The 19,228-nt window shown below is 43.8% G+C and overlaps 1 protein-coding gene across 2 annotated transcripts in view; it reads right to left on the bottom strand.

The window, feature by feature from the left end:
* Positions 1–6,361: 6,361 nt before the first annotated feature.
* The window catches only part of furinb (furin, paired basic amino acid cleaving enzyme b), a 170,802-nt gene continuing 157,935 nt past the window's right edge, over positions 6,362–19,228 (bottom strand). For both annotated transcript variants that reach the window (XM_021573226.3, XM_021573234.3), the window contains exons 11-15: positions 13,658–13,761; positions 13,255–13,552; positions 12,548–12,675; positions 8,436–8,564; positions 6,362–7,707 (exon numbers count right to left, since the gene is read on the bottom strand). In XM_021573226.3, the coding sequence (XP_021428901.3) occupies positions 6,995–7,707; positions 8,436–8,564; positions 12,548–12,675; positions 13,255–13,552; positions 13,658–13,761 (1,372 nt within the window). In that variant the 3' untranslated portion in view covers positions 6,362–6,994. The remainder of the gene's footprint in view (positions 7,708–8,435; positions 8,565–12,547; positions 12,676–13,254; positions 13,553–13,657; positions 13,762–19,228) is intronic.

Raw genomic sequence — 19,228 nt, 5'->3', positions numbered from 1 at the left:
ACACACGTACTTGCCATGCAAGGCATGCACAGGTTACAGGTTTCCTAAATGAGCTACAATTTCTCCCTGCGGATCTAATTATGGGGCACATTCAGGATGCACTACTATCTTAGACCTGCTCCCCTCTCTACTCTTCAGGAGGCTGGAGGAAATACTCCTCTTAATGATCTCTGCAAATACTACTGACGGACATGCACAACTTTTCCCATTCAAATTAATCTAGGTTAAATATTAATGTACTAGTATTTCAGCAGTATCTAGGGCTAGAGGAAGTTATTTTATCTCTGGGGGATCGGAGCAATGCTCTTCCTGTAGCTGAGTAGTGTGGAGGAGAAAAAGGTAGAGGAGAGTTAACTTGGCAGCACAACCAAACCAAGCCCTAGAGATAAGGAAGTGGGCTTGTGTACCGCTGGTGGCCTCTGACAAGGCATTAGCTCTGTGAGTGTGTTGTGTGAGTGTGTCTGTAAGTTTTGGCTGACTGCTGTGAGAGCAGAATGGGTCAATACAACAGACCTCATTTCACATGACCTCCCAAAGTCATTTTATTTCAGCATGACATTTATCCCCACAATATTGACATCAACCATCAGTCAAATAAAAAAGGATATACATTTTAAAAAAGGATATAAAATACAATCCAATATAATCTATTTAAAATATGCTGTAACCTTGATTGTATCGGCTTGACTGAATCGACGAGTTCAGAATATACAGTTGAAGTTGGAAGTTTACATACACTTAGGTTGGAGTCATTAAAACTCATTTTTCAACCACACCACAAATTTCTTGATAACAAACTATAGTTTTGGCAAGTCGGTTAGCACATCTACTTTGTGCATGACACAAGTAATTTTTCCAACAATTGTTTACAGACAGATTATTTCACTTATAATTCACTGTATCACAATTCCAGTAGGTCAGAAGTTTACATACATTAAGTTGACTGTGCCTTTAAACAGCTTGGACAATTCCAGAAAATGATGCTTTAGAAGCTTCTGATTGGCCAATTGACATAATTTGTGTCAATTGGAGGTGTACCTGTGGATGTATTTCAAGGCCTACCTTCAAACTCAGTGCCTCTTTGATTGACATCATGGGAAAATCAAGAAATCAGCCAAGACCTCAGAAAACAAATTGTAGTCCTCCACAAGTCTGGTTTATCCTTGGGAGCAATTTCCAAATGCCTGAAGGTACCTCGTTCATTTGTACAAACAATAGTACGCAAGTATAAATGCCATGGGACCACGCAGCCGTCATACCGCTCAGGAAGGAGACACGTTCTGTCTCCTAGAGATGAATGTATTTTGGTGTGAAAAGTGCAAATCAATCCCAGAACAACAGCAAAGGACCTTGTGAAGATGCTGGAGGAAACAGGTACAAAAGTATCTATATCCACAGTAAAACAAGTCCTATATCGACATAACCTGAAAGGCCTGAAAGGCCACTCAGCAAGGAAGAAGCCACAAAAAAGCCAGACTACGGATTGCAACTGCACATAGGGACAAAGATCCAACTTTTTGGAGAAATGTCCTCTGGTCTGATGAAACAAAAATAGAACTGTTTGGCCATAATGACCATTGTTATGTTTGGAGGAAAATGGGGAGGCTTGCAAGCCGAAGAAACACCGTCCCAACTGTGAATCACGGGGGTGGCAGCATCATGTTGTGGTGGTGCATTGCTGCAGGAGGGACTGGTGCACTTCACAAAATAGATGGCATCATGAGGGAAGAAAATTACTTGGATATATTGAAGCAACATCTCAAGACATCAGTCACGAAGTTAAAGCTTGGTCGCAAGTGTGTCTTCCGAATGGACAATGACCCCAAGCATACTTCCAAAGTTGTGGCAAAATGGCTTAAGGACAACAAAATCAAGGCATTGAAGTGGCCATCACAAAGCCCTGACCTCAATCCTATAGAAAATTTGTGGGCAGAACTGAAAAAGTATGTGCGAGCAAGGAGGCTTACAAACCTGACTCAGTTACACCAGCTCTGTAAGGAGGAATGGCCAAAATTCACCCAACTTATTGTGGGAAGCTCGTGGAAGGCTACCCGAAACTTTTGACCCAAGTTAAACAATTTAAAGGCAATGCTACCAAATACTACTTGAGTGTATGTAAACTTCTGACCCACTGGAAATGTGAAATAAAAGCTGAAATAAATAATTCTCTCTACTATTATTCTGACATTTCACATTCTTAAAATAAAGTGGTGATCCTAACTGGTCTAAGACATGCAAGTTTTACTCAGATTAAATGCCAGGAGTTGTGAAAAACTGAGTTTAAATGTATTTGGCTAAGGTGTACGTAAACTTCCGACTTCAACTGAACATTACCAGTCAAAAGTTTGGACACACCTACTCATTCAAGAGTTTTTCTTTATTTTTAAAAAATATTTTCTACATTGTAGAATAATAGTGAAGACATCAAAACAATGAAATAACACCTATGGAATCATGTAGTTACCGAAAAAGTGTTAAACAAATCAAAATACATTTTAGCTTCTTCAAAGTAGCCAAACTTTGCCTTGATGACAGTTTTGCATTCTCTCAACCAGCTTCATGAGGTAGTCATGCTTCCCCAACAGTCTTGAAAGAGTTCCCACATATGCTGAGCAGTTGTTGGCTGCTTTTCCTTCACTCTGCGGTCCAACTCATCCCAAACCATCTCAATTGGGTTGAGGTCGGGTGATTGTGGAGGCCAGGTCATCTGATGCAGCCCTTACACAGCCTGGAGGTGTATTTTGGGTCATTGTCCTGTTGTTGAAAAACAAATGATAGTCCCACTAAGCGAATACCAGATGGGATGGCGTATCAGACCAAAGGACAGATTTCCACCGGTCTAATGTACATTGCTCGTGTTTCTTGACCCAAGCAAGTCTTTTCTTCTTATTGGTGTCCTTTAGTAGTGGTTTCTTTACAACAATTCGACCATGAAGGCCTGATTTACGCAGTCTCCTCTAAACAGTGGATGTTGAGATATGTCTGTTACTTGAACTCTGTGAGGTGCATTTTGAGGTGCAGTTAATTGCCAATTTCTGAGTCTGGTAACTCTAATGAACTTATCCTCTGCTACAGAGGTAACTCTGGGTCTTCCTTTCCTGTGGCGGTCCTCATGAGAGCCAGTTTCATCAAAGCGCTTGATGTTTTTTGTGACTGCATTTGAAGAAACTTTCAAAGTTCTTGAAATGTTTCAGATTGACTGATCATGTCTTTAAAGTAATGATGGACTGTTGTTTCTTTTTGCTTATTTGAGCTGTTCTTGCCATAATATGGACTTGGTATTTTACCAAATAGGGCTATCTACTGTACAACCACCCCTACCTTGTCACAACACAACTGATTGGCTCAAACGTATGAAGAAGGAAAGAAATTCCACAAATTAACTTTTAACAAGGCACAAATGCATTATAGGTAACTACCTCATCATGAAGCTGGTTGAGAGAATGGCAAGAGTGTACAAAGCTGTCATCAAGGCAAAGGGTGGCTACTTTGAAGAATCTATAATTTGTTTAACTCTTTTTTGGTTACTACATGATTCCATATGTGTTATTCCATAGTTTTGATGTTTTCACTATTATTCTACAATGTAGAAAATTGTAAAAATAAAGAAAAACCTTGGAATGAGTAGTTGTGTCCAACTTTTGACTGGTACTGTATTTTCTTAAAAATACACTGCTCAAAAAAATAAAGGGAACACTTAAACAACACAATGTAACTCCAAGTCAATCACACTTCTGTGAAATCAAACTGTCCACTTAGGAAGCAACACTGATTGACAATACATTTCACATGCTGTTGTGCAAATGGAATAGACAACAGGTGGCAATTATAGGCAATTAGCAAGACACCCCCAATAAAGGAGTGGTTCTGCAGGTGGTGACCACAGACCACTTCTCAGTTCCTATGTTTCCTGGCTGATGTTTTAGTCACTTTTGAATGCTGGTGGTGCTTTCACTCTAGTGGTAGCATGAGACGGAGTCTACAACCCACACAAGTGGCTCAGGTAGTGCAGCTCATCCAGGATGGCACATCAATGCGAGCTGTGGCAAGAAGGTTTGCTGTGTCTGTCAGCGTAGTGTCCAGAGCATGGAGGCGCTACCAAGACAGGCCAGTACATCAGGAGACGTGGAGGAGGCCGTAGGAGGGCAACAACCCAGCAGTAGGACCGCTACCTCCGCCTTTGTGCAAGGAGGAGCAGGAGGAGCACTGCCAGAGCCCTGCAAAATGACCTCCAGCAGGCCACAAATGTGCATGTGTCTGCTCAAACGGTCAGAAACAGACTCCATGAGGGTGGTATGAGGGCCCGACGTCCACAGGTGGAGGTTGTGCTTACAGCCCAACACCGTGCAGGACGTTTGGCATTTGCCAGAGAACACCAAGATTGTCAAATTCGCCACTGGCGCCCTGTGCTCTTCACAGATGAAAGCAGGTTCAAACTGAGCACATGTGACAGACGTGACAGAGTCTGGAGACGCTGTGGAGAACGTTCTGCTGCCTGCAACATCCTCCAGCATGACCGGTTTGGCGGTGGATCAGTCATGGTGTGGTGTGGCATTTCTTTGGGGGGCCGCACAGCCCTCCATGTGCTCACTAGAGGTAGCCTGACTGCCATTAGGTACCGAGATGAGATCCTCAGACCCCTTGTGAGACCATATGCTGGTGCGGTTGGCCCAGGGTTCCTCCTAATGCAAGACAATGCTAGACCTCATGTGGCTGGAGTGTGTCAGCAGTTCCTACAAGAGGAAGGCATTGATGCTATGGACTGACCCGCCCGTTCCCCAGACCTGAATCCAATTGAGCACATCTGGGACATCATGTCTCGCTCCATCCACCAACGCCACGTTGCACCACAGACTGTCCAGGAGTTGGCGGATGCTTCTCATCAGGAGCATGCCCAGGTGTTGTAGGGAGGTCATACAGGCATGTGGAGGCCACACACACTACTGAGCCTCATTTTGACTTGTTTTAAGGACATTACATCAAAGTTGGATCAGCCTGTAGTGTGGTTTTCCATTTTAATTTTGAGTGTGACTCCAAATCCAGACCTCCATGGGTTGATAAATTTGATTTCCATTGATAATTTTTGTGTGATTTTGTTGTCAGCACATTCAACTATGTAAAGAAAAAAGTATTTAATAAGAATATTTCAATCATTCAGATCTAGGATGTGTTATTTTATTGTTCCCTTTATTTTTTTGAGCAGTGTATAACATAGTACCAATTACTTAATAATGCATCTCTGCCAAGGTGAAAAATACCAGCAGGCCAATACATTTGCTTGTCAAAGTGTGTGAAGTGTGTAATAACAAGAGAACACTATTCTCTTCTTTCCACTGATGAAGATTTGGCGGTGAAAGAAACCCTGAAAATCAATACAGCCTCCAGAGGGAGAATGAAGACAATTTTTTTTGTTGTCATTTTTTGCCCAAAGCAAGAGAATAGAGAAATGTTGAGAAGGTCAAATAGCTTTGGGTTAAGTGCTTTTTTAGAAAGATGGGAACACACATTACCGCAGGGTTGGTAATCCCTCTATAGCTAAACCAGTGTGCCAATATAATCAGGTGTCTTACTAATATAACCTGCCTTCCCTCCTCCCATTTGTTCTACGGGGTGTGTGTTTGCTGATTGATGCATGGGCTTTCTGCTTGTGTCCAACAAACAACCACACTACTAGGACTTTTGCCTTTCAACTGCCTATATTGGTATTCAGTGCTATTAAGCTGTTGTGGACAATATTTCTAAACTAAAGCTCAATAGTTATCAAAACCTTGAAGACTACTCCAAAAGAGTCTGTGCTGGATTTCTGATGTTTCTACACTTGCTTTTTCCATGACATAGACTGACCAGGGGAATCCAGGTGAAAGCTATGATCCGTTATTGATGCCACTAAATCCCCTTCAATTAGTGTAGAGGAAGGGGAGGAGACAGGTTAAATAAAGATTTTTTTAAAACCTTGAGACAATTGAGACATGGATGGTGTATGTGTGCCATTCAGAGGGTGAATGGGCAAGACAAAATATTTAAGTGCCTTTGAACGGGGTGTGGCAGTATGTGCCAGGCGCACCAGTTTGTGCTAAGAACTGCAACGCTGTTGGGTTTTTCATGCTTAACAATTTCTGTGTGTATCAAGAATGGTCCACCACCCAAAAGCCATCCAGCCATCTTGAAACAACTGTGGAATGTATTGGAGTCAACATGGGCCAGCATCCCTGTAGAACAGTTTCGACACCTTGTAGAACTCAATATTAGGAAGGGTTCTTAATGTTTTGTACACTCAGTGTATAGTGGGGTTGTATTAGCTGCTGAAGAAGTGCAGCAGCCCACGGATTATGGAGCAGAGTAGGAAGCTCTCAAAGAACAAGCAGTAGGAAAAAGTTTAATCAGAAGGTGTTTATCACAGAGAGAATCTAATTTACAAATCCAAACTTTCTCTTTCTCTTTCTGTCGTACTTGAAATAAACCCTGCTGTGTTCTTCATCCACTCAGAAACTGTGTTGGGCGGCTATTTAGCTCTTGTGTACAAAGTCACAGTCACACATACACACACACGTATGCTGATACATACAGACATCTCTTCCCATGCCTGCTCATATTAGGACAGAGGCTAAGGGCCAATGTTTATAACGCAACAAAAATAAGGTCAATGGGAAACATTAGCGAAAACTATGGCTCCCCAACTCAATTCAGAAACTGTAGTTTCCCTTTACCTTGACCCTTGGGCCAGGGGAATAATCTTATTAAAGTCTTTAAAAGCAAAGGAAAAAAATATACAATAAAATATGGTACTTATAGAATTAAAACATTTTCTGTTGATTAATGCTTGCTGGGCTGCCATCACATCCCTGGATCAGCATCTCTGTGTATCAGTCTCAGCAAGGGACGAGGCCTGAGCCAGACCCAAACCACAGACCCATGAGCTCTAGCAGAGGGAGGGGCCGGAGAGACCAACCCCTCTGAAGAGAGTTTCCCCCAGATGTAGGGGTCCGAGAGGGGGCTAGAGGGAGCTCTGTGTCCTGATAAAGGCTGTCCTCTCACTGTGGCAGTCTAGCTCCTCACTGTCCGATTCAGAGCCCCCCAGTGTTACCTGGTCCTCGTCCCTCCACACAGTGGGGATCCCCTTATAAGACACCCTTCCCTGCCTTTCCCAGCCCAGCCCCAGGCCGAAGCCAATGCCCACACGGATGCCTCCCGAGGCCCCTCTCCCTGTCTCCACAGAGTGCAGTTTGGTCCTTCGGGCCCAGGGGGCGCCACCAGAGCGCAGCTGCAGCAGGAGGAAGACCCCGGCGAAGGCTGCCAAGATGAAGGCACAGCTGAGCACTGCAAGCAGGGTAATCAGAGGGGAGGACAGGCCCAGGTTAGGCCCTGGAGGCTCTCCCCCTCCCCCCTGCTCTGACCCCACTGGACTCTCCCCTGGTCCACTCCCCTCTCCCTGGAGGACTTGGCCGGTTGGGGACTTGCGCTGGACTTGGTTCTGGTGCAGGCAGGCGGTGAGGACCAGGTGACTGTGAGGGGGGCAGGAGAGGCAGTCGTTGGGCCCGGGGCCGGAGCAGGTGAGGCAGGCAGGGTGGCAGGGCAGGCAGGCCTGGACGGAGGACAAGTCCACCCAGTTGTCCAGGGACAGGTTGAGGAGCTGGGGGCCTGAGGTGAAGCCGGGGGGGCAGAGCTTCACACAACCCTGCAGGAACAGGGAGAAGCCTGGGCTGCACTCTGGATAGGGGGAGAAAGGGGATGAGGGAAAGAGAAAGAGGAAGAGATGAGAGAAAGAGAGTGAAAAAGCAAGATGATACACATACAAAGGGGGATGAGGTGCTGCTTTTCTGAGCAGTCAGTGGGGACAAATGCTCGTACATAGACCCCCACACAAAAAGGCAAAAACATGCCTGAAACCTTTTAACAATCCTGCCATATGCATGAGAAGCCCACATCCACATGCTGAGTATCACCAAGATGATTCTGACCCCATCTGCCTCCTCTCAGCCTCCCAAAACACAGCTGCTCTCCAACCCAACACCTCTCTCAATGTCATAGCCCTACTGCTGCCTGCCAGCCACTACTACATACCCTCTCTGCTTTTCTAGTGACACCACATATGTTGTTTTCTCACATATTTAGGGTGATGCATATTCATAGCTGGCGTACAAGAATCACAACATCACGATAAGCGAGACGTTTAACTTTGAAATGGGTTTGGTTTGGCATTAAATGTGTATTCATGGTTTTGCGCAGCCCTCAAACTAGACACTCTGAATATATTATGACCTGAGCTAGGCTAGATAACTTCATAAGTAGGTCAAGTAAGTGAATACTGTCCATAGCAATGAGCAAAGAACTCATGTCCCATCCTCAGTACCAGCAGTTACCTATGGAGGGCGATGTCTCAATGTGTAAAGAGAGTAGGAATCTTCGTGCTAGCAAGCTGTCTCAGTGTGTCTCACCTATGCAGATCTGCTGGGCGTCGAAGGTCTTGCAGCTGTTGTTGGACGGCCGGGGGAAGTCAGGAGACAAGGGGTTAATGGAGCTGGAGCCCGTACCGTACAGGATCAGAGTAAACTGACTCAACACACCTGAGAGAGGGGGAGGAGAGAAAGGAGGGATGAGAGAGGAGAGGAAGAGAGAGAGAGTGAACACATTTCAAACTCAAGAGAGAGGAGAAAGAAGAACAGAGAGACTGAACAATTCAATACCACCAAGAGGACAGAGGTAGACTGGGTGAGTGTCAGGGAGATAGTAATATAATGATGAGAGGGAAGAGGGAAGAGGTAGGTGAGATGACTGACAAACAAAGGGAGAGAAGGAAGGCTGACTAAGAACATCTGAGAGAGAGAGAGAGAGAGAGAGAGAGAGAGAGAGAGAGAGAGAGGTAACTGCACACCCTAATTGAAAACAAACAAACCAGAATGCTTTGTTGATTTCAAAACTGTTTTTGACTCAATTTGGCATGAGGGTCTGCTATACAAATTGATGGAAAGCGGTGTTGGGGGGAAACATACAACATTATAAAATCCATGTACACAAACAACAAGTATGCAGTTAAGATTGGCAAAAAACACACACATTTCTTTCCCAAGGGCTGTGGGGTGAGACAGGGATGCACCTCCACCCTCTTCAACATATACAGTGCATTCGGAAAGTATTCAGACCCGTTCCATTTTTCTGCATTTTGCTACGTTACAGCCTCATTCTAAAATGGATCAAATAAAACAAATCCTCAATCTACACACACTACCCCATAATGACAAAATCAAATGAGATATGCCTTACTTACATAAGTATTCAGACCATTTGCTATGAGACTCGAAATTGAGCTCAGGTGCATCCTGTTTGCATTGATTATTCTTGAGATGTTTCTACAACTTGATTGGAGTCCATCTGTGGTAAATTAAATTGATTGGACATGATTTGGAAAGGCACACACCAGTCTATATAAGGTCCCACAGTTGACAGTGCATGTCAGAGCAAAAACCAAGCCATGAGGGGGCTCGCGAGTGGCAGATTTGTCTAAGGCACTGCATCTCAGTGCTAGTGGCGTCACTACAGACCCTGGTTCGATTCCAGGCTGTATTACAACCGGCCATGGTTGGGAGTACTATAGGGCACTGCACAATTGTCCCAGCGTCGTCTGGGTTAGGGTTCGGCCGGGGTAGGCCATCATTGTAAATAAGAATTTTCTCTTAACTGACTTGCCTAGTTAAATAAAACAAATAAAAATTAAATGAGGTCGAAGGAATTGTCCGTAGAGCTCTGAGGCAGGATTGTGTTGAGGCACAGACCTGGGTAAGGGTACAAAACAATGTGTGCAGCATTGAAGGTCCCCAAGAACACAGTGGCCATCATTGTTAAATGGAAGAAGTTTGGAACCACCTGTGTAATCGGGGGAGAAGGTCCTTGGTCAGGGAGGTGACCAAGAATCCAATGGCCACTCTGACAGAGCTCCAGTTCCTCTGTGGAGATGGGAGAAACTTCCAGAAGGACAACCATCTATGCAGCAGTCCACCAATCAGGCCTTTATTTGGGCTCCCGAGTGGCCAGCAGTCTAAGGCACTGCATCTCAGTGCTACAGGCGTCACTACAGACCCTGGTTCGATCCTGGGCTGTATCAGGAGTCCCATGGGGCGGTGCACAATTGACCCAGCATAGTCCGGGTTAGGGGAGAGTTTGGCCGGGGTAGGCCGTCATTGTAAAATAAGAATTTGTTCTTAACTGACTTGCCTATTTAAATAAAGTTTAAATACAATTGAATTAAAAATACAATTATGGTATAGCGACAGCCTGTTTGGAGTTTGCCAAAAGGCACCTAAAGGACTCTCAGACCATGAGAAACAAGATTCTCTAGTCTGATGACACCAAGATTGAAATCTTTGGCCTGATTGCCAAGTGTCACGTCTGGAGGAAACCTGGCACCATCTCTACAGTGAAGCATGGTGGTGGCAGCCTCATGCTGTGGAGATGCTGTGGGAAAGTTTAACGGAGCAAAGTACAGAGAGATCCTTGATGAAAACCTGCTCCAGAGCGCTCAGGACCTCAGACTGAGGTGAAGGTTCACCTTCCAACAGGACAATGACCCTAAGCACAAAGCCAAGACAACACAGGAGTGGCCTCGGTACAAGTCCCTGAATGTCCTTGAGTTGCCCAGCCAGAGCCCGGAATTGAACCCGATCCAGCATCTCTGGAGAGACCTGAAAATAGCTGTGCAGCGACGCTCCACGTCCAACCTGACAGAGCTTGAGAGGATCTGCAGAGAAGAACGGGAGAAACTCCTGAAATACAGGTGTGCCAAGCTTGTAGCATCATTCCAAAGAAGACTCTAGGCTGTAATCACTGCCAAAGGTGCTTCAACAAAGTACTGAGTAAAGGGTCTGAATACTTATGTAAATGTAATATTTCAGTTTTTATTTTATTTATACATTTACAAAAAACAGCTTTTGCTTTGTCATTATGGGGTATTATGTGTAGATTGATAAGGCTGTAACGTAACAAAATGTGGGAAAAGTTAAGGGGTCTGAATACTTTCTGAATGCACTGTAAATCTCAGTAAGACAAAAAATAATGATGTTCCAAAAAAGGTCCAGTTGCCAGGATCGCAAATACAAATTTAATCTAGACACCGTTGCACTAGAGAACACAAAAAAAAACATACCTCAGCCTAAACATCAGCGCCACAGGTAATTTCCACAAAGCTCTGAACTATCTGAGAGACAAGGCATCAAAAGGCTCTACGCCATCAAAAGGAACATCAAATTCGACATACCAATTCGGATCTGGCTAAAAATACTTGAATCAGTTTTAGAACCCATTTAATTGTTAGATACTACTGCACTGTTGGAGCTAGGAACAAAAGCATTCCGCCACTCCCACAATAACACCTGCTAAATATGTGTGTGACCAATACAATTTGATTTGATTTGATTAACACTTTATGGTTATGAGGTCTAGGGTCCGCTCACCAACAAAGAATTCACAAAATGGGACAAACACCAAATTGAGACTCTGCATACAGAATTCTGCAAAAATATCCTCCCTGTACAACGTAAAACACCAAATAATGCACGCAGAGCAGAATTAGGCCGATACCCGCTAATTATCAAAATTCAGAAAAGAGCTGTTGAAATCTGAAACACCTAAAAGGAAGCGATTCCCAAACCTTACATAACAAAGCCATCACCTACAGAGAGATGAACCTGGAGAAGAGTTCCCATACGCAAGCTGGTCCTGGGGCTCTGTTCACAAACACAAACAGATGCCACAGAGTCCCAGGATAGCAACACAATTAGACCCAACCAAATCATGAGAAAACAAAAATATAATTACTTGACACATTAGAAAGAATAAACCAAATAACTGAGCAAACTAGAATGCTATTTGGCTTAGGGCCAAATAGCATTCTAGTTTGCTCAGTTATTTGGTTGTACAGAGAGTACACAGTAGAAGCTTACCTGACCACTGTGACATACCCAAAATTAAAGAAAGCTTTGAACATATACAGACTCAGTGAGCATCCAATATCTATTAGGTGAAATACTTCTTGTTGCAACAAGAAAAAGGCAACCAGTGAAGAACAAACACCATTGTAAATACAACCCATATTTATGTTTATTTATTTTCCCCTTTGTACTTTAACTATTTTTACAACACTGTATATAGCCATAATATGACATTTGAAATGTCTCTATTCCTTTGGAACTTTTGTGAGTGTAATGTTTACTGTTAATTTTCTATTTCACTTTTTTCTATTTCACTCTATTTCACTTTTGTTTCTTATCTATTTCACTTACACAATGTAAACATATGCCAATAAAGCCCCTTTGAATTGAAAGAGAGAGAGAGAGAAAATGTGAGTGAAGTGATATAGTGTGGACAGGAATAAGGATGAAGGGGAGGTGGAGGGAGTAGAGAGAAGCATTATTTCCCCTGCTACACTGAGACTGCAACAAACAACATCAGAGGAGACCTTCTGGAGTGAGGAGGAGGGAAAGGATAAAGAATAGAGGAGCACGGAGCCTCTGGTGTATATGAGGAGGGGTATGAAGGTACACAGATGTCCTGTTACCATAGTCGTGCCCTTGTTCTGAGACGTTCTCTATCTCCAGGGTCCACTCCCCTCGAGGGTCCTCATCCCACGAGTGGGTGGTCATGAAGGCCCAGTCATTAAATCCCTCTGATGAGTAGTCTTTAGGCCTAAAAAGAGGGCAAGAGAGAGAGAGGGGGAGATAGAAAGAGACATAGGGAGGGAGAGCGAGGGGGAGAGAGAAGGAGGGGTAGAGAGAGAGAGCGAGAGAGAGAGCGAGAGAGAGAGAGAGAGAGGGAGAGAGAGAGAGAGAGAGAGAGAGACATCGGGAGAGAGTGCGAGGGGGAGAGTGAAAGGGGGAGAGAAAGAGGAGGGGATAGAAAGAGAGACAGGAGAAAGAGAGAGAGTGGGAGCGAGAGGGGTGAGACAAAGATAGAGGGGGAGAGAGAAAGAGAGAGAAACAGAGACAGAGAGACAAAAACAGAGAGAGAGAAACAGAGAGTAGTTAGGGTTCACAGCCGCAACCGCCCTGAACAGTGCAGGGCTCTTCAAGAACAATACCTCCCAGACCGGCTGTCAAAAATACACAGCACTTCAAGCGAACAGAGATGACAAACAACAAGCACTGCATGTGTTTTTCTGTGAACGTCTGTTTACCTGGGGGATTGTGTATCTAGCGGACTGATACTGTATGAGGTTGATGACGTTTCCTTTGTATTTCTACAGTAGATGTGTGCGTGTGAGAGTACCTGGGTGCCAGCAGGGTAGAGCGTGTCCCTAGGGGGCTGATGAGGTGTATAGCCAGGTTTCCTCTGTGGTTGTAGGAGAGAGTGAGGCGGGCCTGGACGTGCTCCAGAGAGCTGACATACTCTGGTTTGCCCCAGCAGGCGTCCAATGTCTTACTGAACAGCAGCCGGCTGCTTATGTCCCTAGGCTCTGAGAGCATGGTGAGAACACACTGGTGCTGTGGGCCCACACTTGTCCAGTTCTGAGCCAGAGCCACCATGGCCCCCGCATCCAGCAGACCATACCCATACGAATGACTCACTGAGAAACAGAAAAAGCATGAGATAAGTTATGAAGAGTCAAGTGAGTCCATTTATCATGTTGTTAAGTTATCCAAGGCATGTCCAATGAGAGCTTTCCTGTTACCTCTGCGGCCCACTCCATTGGTACTCCAGTCGTCCGTGCTGAGGTGGGCGGGGTGAGAGGTTCTCACCACCAGGTGCTGCATGTCCCTCCACGTCAGGTTCATACTATACAGAGAGAGACGAAGATATATGTATTCTTATGTTAGAGATATTCTAATCAAAGAGAGGAGAGCTTAACAGAGATATTCTAGTGAGTGAGATATCCCTCCATATCAGGTTCATACTACAGGCAGATAAGAAAGATAAAGACATACAATACAAAAAAAGATGCATACAATTACCACTAGAGGCCTGAGGGATATGTCAGGGACATGTCGGTCCCACAGCTGTGAAATGGAAGTGGTCCATAATGTTTTAATAGCAGTGTCCAGTAACAGCACCGTTATAAAGGTATCCATAAACACTGGTGTTTAATGGTGAGAAAACACAGTAAAACCTCATAGTAGGATAACAGGGTACTGTACAGCAAGCTGAGCTGAAATATTTCCCTCAGTGGTACCGCTCTTTTGAGCGTCTGTTCTCAACTGTCTTCGTAATTTCGGGGCAGATCACGTGGTCAGGCCAGCTGTGTGAACTTGGCGCTACCCACAATGGAGCACCAGTAAAGCAGCCTTCATGTAGCTCCTAGTGATTTTGTTCTTGGGACAGGTCACATTGCACTAAGTACAAGGGTCATATTAAATCTCTCTAGCTGATTTAGCGGAGGTAGGTAGGTAGAGCAGAGTGGACTAGACGTTAATGGAGCATATGCCTTTGTAGTGAGCAGAGAAAATGAGGACTGCGGGCGAAGATAATCAAACCATGAATCACATGGGTTTACTGCTCACCTCGCTGCTCGCCGCCGTGCGCCGGGCCAAGACAAAAATAGAAGCAATAGAACCACTCCGCAGCGTGACAGCAGTAGAGGCAGCAGCAGACTCTCACCTCAACAACCTTCCATATCCACACACTCCCTCCATCAGCATTCACGTCTCACACTCTCATGTGTTATTAATAGACATGAAACTCCATCCAATCAATGCCACCTCGCTGGAAAAACAGTGCCCTCCCTATTAAATGATTCCATCTACATGAATTCCATCTCCTGAGGAAATACAAGCTGCCCTGCTTTGCTCTCTCTGGGGAAATGCTGAGGTGATCTACACTTTGGATAATTATTGGGTTTGGACTGTCATTGTCTGTATATTGAAGCAAACTTCCTCCATGCCTTCACAATGCCCTTCACTGTTGCTGCAGTGGATGGAGGATTGGCAATGACTACCAGTATGCAGTATATGTTTGTACTGTATGTGTGTATGTGCAATGCTTGAGTTGGACTGAAATAGGTGCCAGTACCCGTTTTGAGTACCGGTACTGTTTATATTTAGGCGCAGGAGCTCCACAATACTTGTGAGGTAATATTCTATAAGAGGAACAGAAGCTCAAGCAGTAGAGCATTTAGGTGTCGGTACTCAGCTCTGGTGTGCTCCTGCCCAAGTCAAGCACTGTGTATGTGTGTATGTGTGTGTGGGTGGAGGGGTGGTGGTGGAGTGTGTTTGACAGTGGCTGTATCTCAAAAGGTTCCAAAAGGGTTCTTTGCGGAGGGATAGTTTTTACCAAGAACCGGTGGGTCTAATCCTGAATGCTGATTGGTTAGAACTGCATTCCAGCCCGTGTATATTGCACAAGTTACCACCAGCTAAATCTATGACGTTAAAAAGCCTATTTACTCTGTTCCATCTGACTACGCAATCCACTGTCTCATCAGCCCAGCCAATACATTTATAAACTAGATCTCCACTGTAAAAAGCATCTAGACATTATCTCACATTTCATTTAGACTAACATTTAGTTTTCAACAGCGGAGATTTGTATAAACCTTGCTGTCTGTCTCGCCTGACATTTGCAACATTGTTTCAATATTCCATTTCGATCTCCATCTGTCCCATAGTAACGAATGTGTCGGGACGAGATGTACAGACAGGCAGAAATGTTAATTGAAAAAAGGTCAAACAAAATGAAGTGCAGCTAGTTTGCAGTCTTTCCAGCTTCAGTTTGAAGTGATTGGGTTAGCTGTGTTTTTGGCTAGCGCCTCTGAACAACAGTGTTCGGACGAGTGAGCACATTTTCTATGCCAGGCGAAATTGCGCCTCATTAGCTCATTGTTATGGATGCATCCAAATAAATGTTACTAGAAAACAGCTTAAACAAATGCAAATGCAGCTACTTTGCTGTTATTCTGTCTGTAAGTTAGCCATAGTTGGCTAGATAGCAAGCAAGGGATAAGAACGTTGCCAGCCAGTATGGCAATGGAACACTTAGAATGAGCGACTGGGGCGCGTCCATAGATACATAACAAAAAGACTGAACGATTGGGTCTTGTTTTTAGCAACCGAAACCGACAGAACAAATGTCCAGCCGGGTTCGGTAGCAAACCTAGATTTGTGACGGGGCTATATCTTGTGGAAGGATGAAATAGTATGAATAAATTAATCAAAATAACGTTTTTTCTGAAAATAATTTGAATATGTTGGTAACCCGTTGTATAAAAGTAATAATGCCCTCGAAGCCGGTGTTTAGAAAATATATTGGCACGGTTTGCCTAACAACAGCCGTGCCAATATATCCTCCAAACACCCGCTTCTTCGACTACCCAAACTACCCATCATTGCATTACTTTCGACTTCTAGAAAATGTTTTTGCTCAATTATTTTGATCAATGTTGAGCTCACTTGCGATGTGATGAATTATAAATAGTAATTGCTATTAGCTCATTCATATTGTGATTTCTGTCTGCTGAGAGTTATGTAAATATGACCGCTTGTGTTACGTCAATATTTCCTCAGTTAGCGCCAGGACTAATCTATCTTATATTTTCCGGTTTGGATGATTGTGTATGCTGTTGCTACTTCTGTGAATGTCTGAACATTGCATCCAAAAATAATCTTGTCACATTCAGGACATAACTTTGTAAGGACTGTGTTTGTGCAAAATGTTTCTGTGAAAAAACTGTGTGGCTAGCTCAAATGCTGACTGTTTCGTCAATTGAAACTGGACATTAATCAAACCGGTTTGAGCATACGCTGCAAGGACCACTGTAGAATGATCACACCCGTTTGTTGGTACGTGTGAAAAGGTTAAGAACAGTATCTTGCAGGATAGTTGGAATTGTAAGAGACAGGATGGGCTGGACATGCCGAGAGATGAGTTTGGATTGGTCTGCCATATAGCATGCTTCTGCAATGAAGAAGTTGACTGAGTTTTGAAATCAGTGGAATGCCCGGTGGAAACAGTATGATAGCTAAGGAGATGGAGAAAATTCTGGAGTTTGTAAATTTGCGGAGGGAGTCGAAAAGAGAACACACAGAAGACTGTTGTATAAAACACCTGTCTCCGGATTACATCTTCAAACTAAGGGCAACCATGACATCCGTGACAGAGAGGGAGAAGCGATGTAAGAGAGTCTAGCTAGCCACATTTTCAGATACTACATGTTCTAATTTTGTCAGAAAGTCATTTTCATTGCAAGTTAAAGCGTACTGTTAGCTAGCTAGCTAACATTAGTTGGCTGGCCCCCACGCCCAAACTTCTTCCCGTGGCTATGGATATTAGCCTTTCATAAAAATATTTGTTTCGGTCTTTATTCCACAAATAAAGCGGCAATATTATAAACATAGACTGAACAAATACGTCTCCTCATCAAATGTTAACTAGTTCACTTAAACTCCAGTGTAGATTTAGACTTGTGTTTTAGGTTTTTGTCCTGCTGAAAGTTAATTCCTCTTCCCGAGTCTGGTGGAAAGCAGACTGAACCAGGTTTTTCTCTATGATTTAGCCTGTGCTTAGCTCCATTCTTTTTTTTTTGTTATCCTGAAAAACGTAATGATTACAAGCATACCCATAACAACTATGCTTGAAAATAAGTAGATTGTTACTCAATAATGTGTTGTATTGGATTTGCCCCAAACACAGCACTTGTGAATTGTGTGAATTGCTTTGCCATATTTTTTGCATTATTACTTTAATGCCTTGTTGCAAACAGGATGGATGTTTTGAAATATTTTTTATTCTATACAAGCCTCCTTCTTTCACTCTGTCAATTAGGCTAGTATTGTGGAGTAACTACAATGTTGTTGATCCATCCTCAATTGTCTCCTACCACAGCCATTAAACTTCATTCACTGTTTTAAAGTCACCATTGGCCTCATGGTGAAATCCCTGAGCGGTTTCCTTCCTCTCCGGCGACTGAGTTAGGAAGTGTCACGACTTCCACCGAAGTTGGTCCCTCTCCTTGTTTGGGCGGCGTTTCTTGTCACCACCGATCCATGTTTCATTTTCGTTTTGTTTTGTCTTCATTATACTCACCTGGTTTCCATTCCAATGTCAGTGTTCCTTATTTAACCCTCTGGCTTCCCCTGTTGTTTTGTGCGTGATTGTTTTTGTCAAGTGGTTCCGTGTACGTGATCTGGATTGTTTATGTTTATCCTTGTTGGATATTTGTTGAATTTGAGTAAATATCGTGGCTTTACTCATACCTGTGTCCTGCGCCTGACTCCACCTTATTCCATTCACCTAGAACATTGACAGGAAGGACGCATGTAGTTACTCCATCCACAATCCAAAGCGTAATGAATAACTTCACCATGGTCAAAGGGATATTCAATGCCTGCTTTTTTATTTTGACCCATCTACCAATAGGTGCCCTTCTCAGTGAGGCATTGCAAAACCTCCCTGGTCTTTGTGGTTGAATCTGTGATTGAAATTCACTGCTCGACTGAGGGACTTGACAGACACAGTGCACATGGAAAGTATTCAGACCCCTTGACCTTTGCCACATTGTGTTACCTTATAACTCTATTCTAAAATTGATTAAATAAATGTTTTCCTCATCAATCTACACACAATACCCAATAATGTAAAAGGAAAAATGTTTATTTTTATTTTTATACATGTATACATAATGTATATATAAAAAAATAAGAAATGACCTTATTTCCATAAGTATTCAGACCCTTTGCTATGAGACTCAAAATTGAGCTCAGGTGCATCCTGTTTCCATTGATCATCCTTCAGATGTTTCTACAACTTGATTGGAGTCCACCTGTGGTAAATTAATTTGATTGGACATGATTTGGAAAGGCACACACCTGTCTATATAAGGTCCCACAGTTGACAGTGCATGTCAGAGCAAAAACCAAGCCATGGGGTCGAAGGAATTGTTCTTAGAGCTCCGAGACAGGATTGTGTCGAGGCACAGATCTGGGGAAGGGTACCAAAACATTTCTGCGGCATTGAAGGTCCCCAAGAACACAGTGGCCTCCATTATTCTTAAATGGAAGAAGTTTGGAACCACCAAGACTCTACCTAGAGCTGGCAGCCCGGCCAAACTGAGCAATCAACGTTGAAGGGTCTTGGTCAGGGAGGTGACCAAGAACCCAATGGTCTCTCTGACAGAGCTCCAGAGTTCCTCTGTGGAGATGGGAAAACCTTGCAGAAGGACAACTATCTCTGCAGCACTTCACCAATCAGGCCTTTATGGTAGAGTGGCCAGATGGAAGCCAATCCTCAGTAAAAGGCACATGACAGCTCAATT

This window comes from Oncorhynchus mykiss, chromosome 2, assembly GCF_057628025.1.
Source record: "Oncorhynchus mykiss isolate SJ-2025 chromosome 2, ASM5762802v1, whole genome shotgun sequence".
In the NCBI taxonomy this organism is placed as follows: Eukaryota; Metazoa; Chordata; class Actinopteri; order Salmoniformes; family Salmonidae; genus Oncorhynchus; species Oncorhynchus mykiss.
The sequence above is the reverse complement of the archived record's forward strand: the minus strand, read 5'-3'. Positions and strand labels throughout refer to the sequence as shown.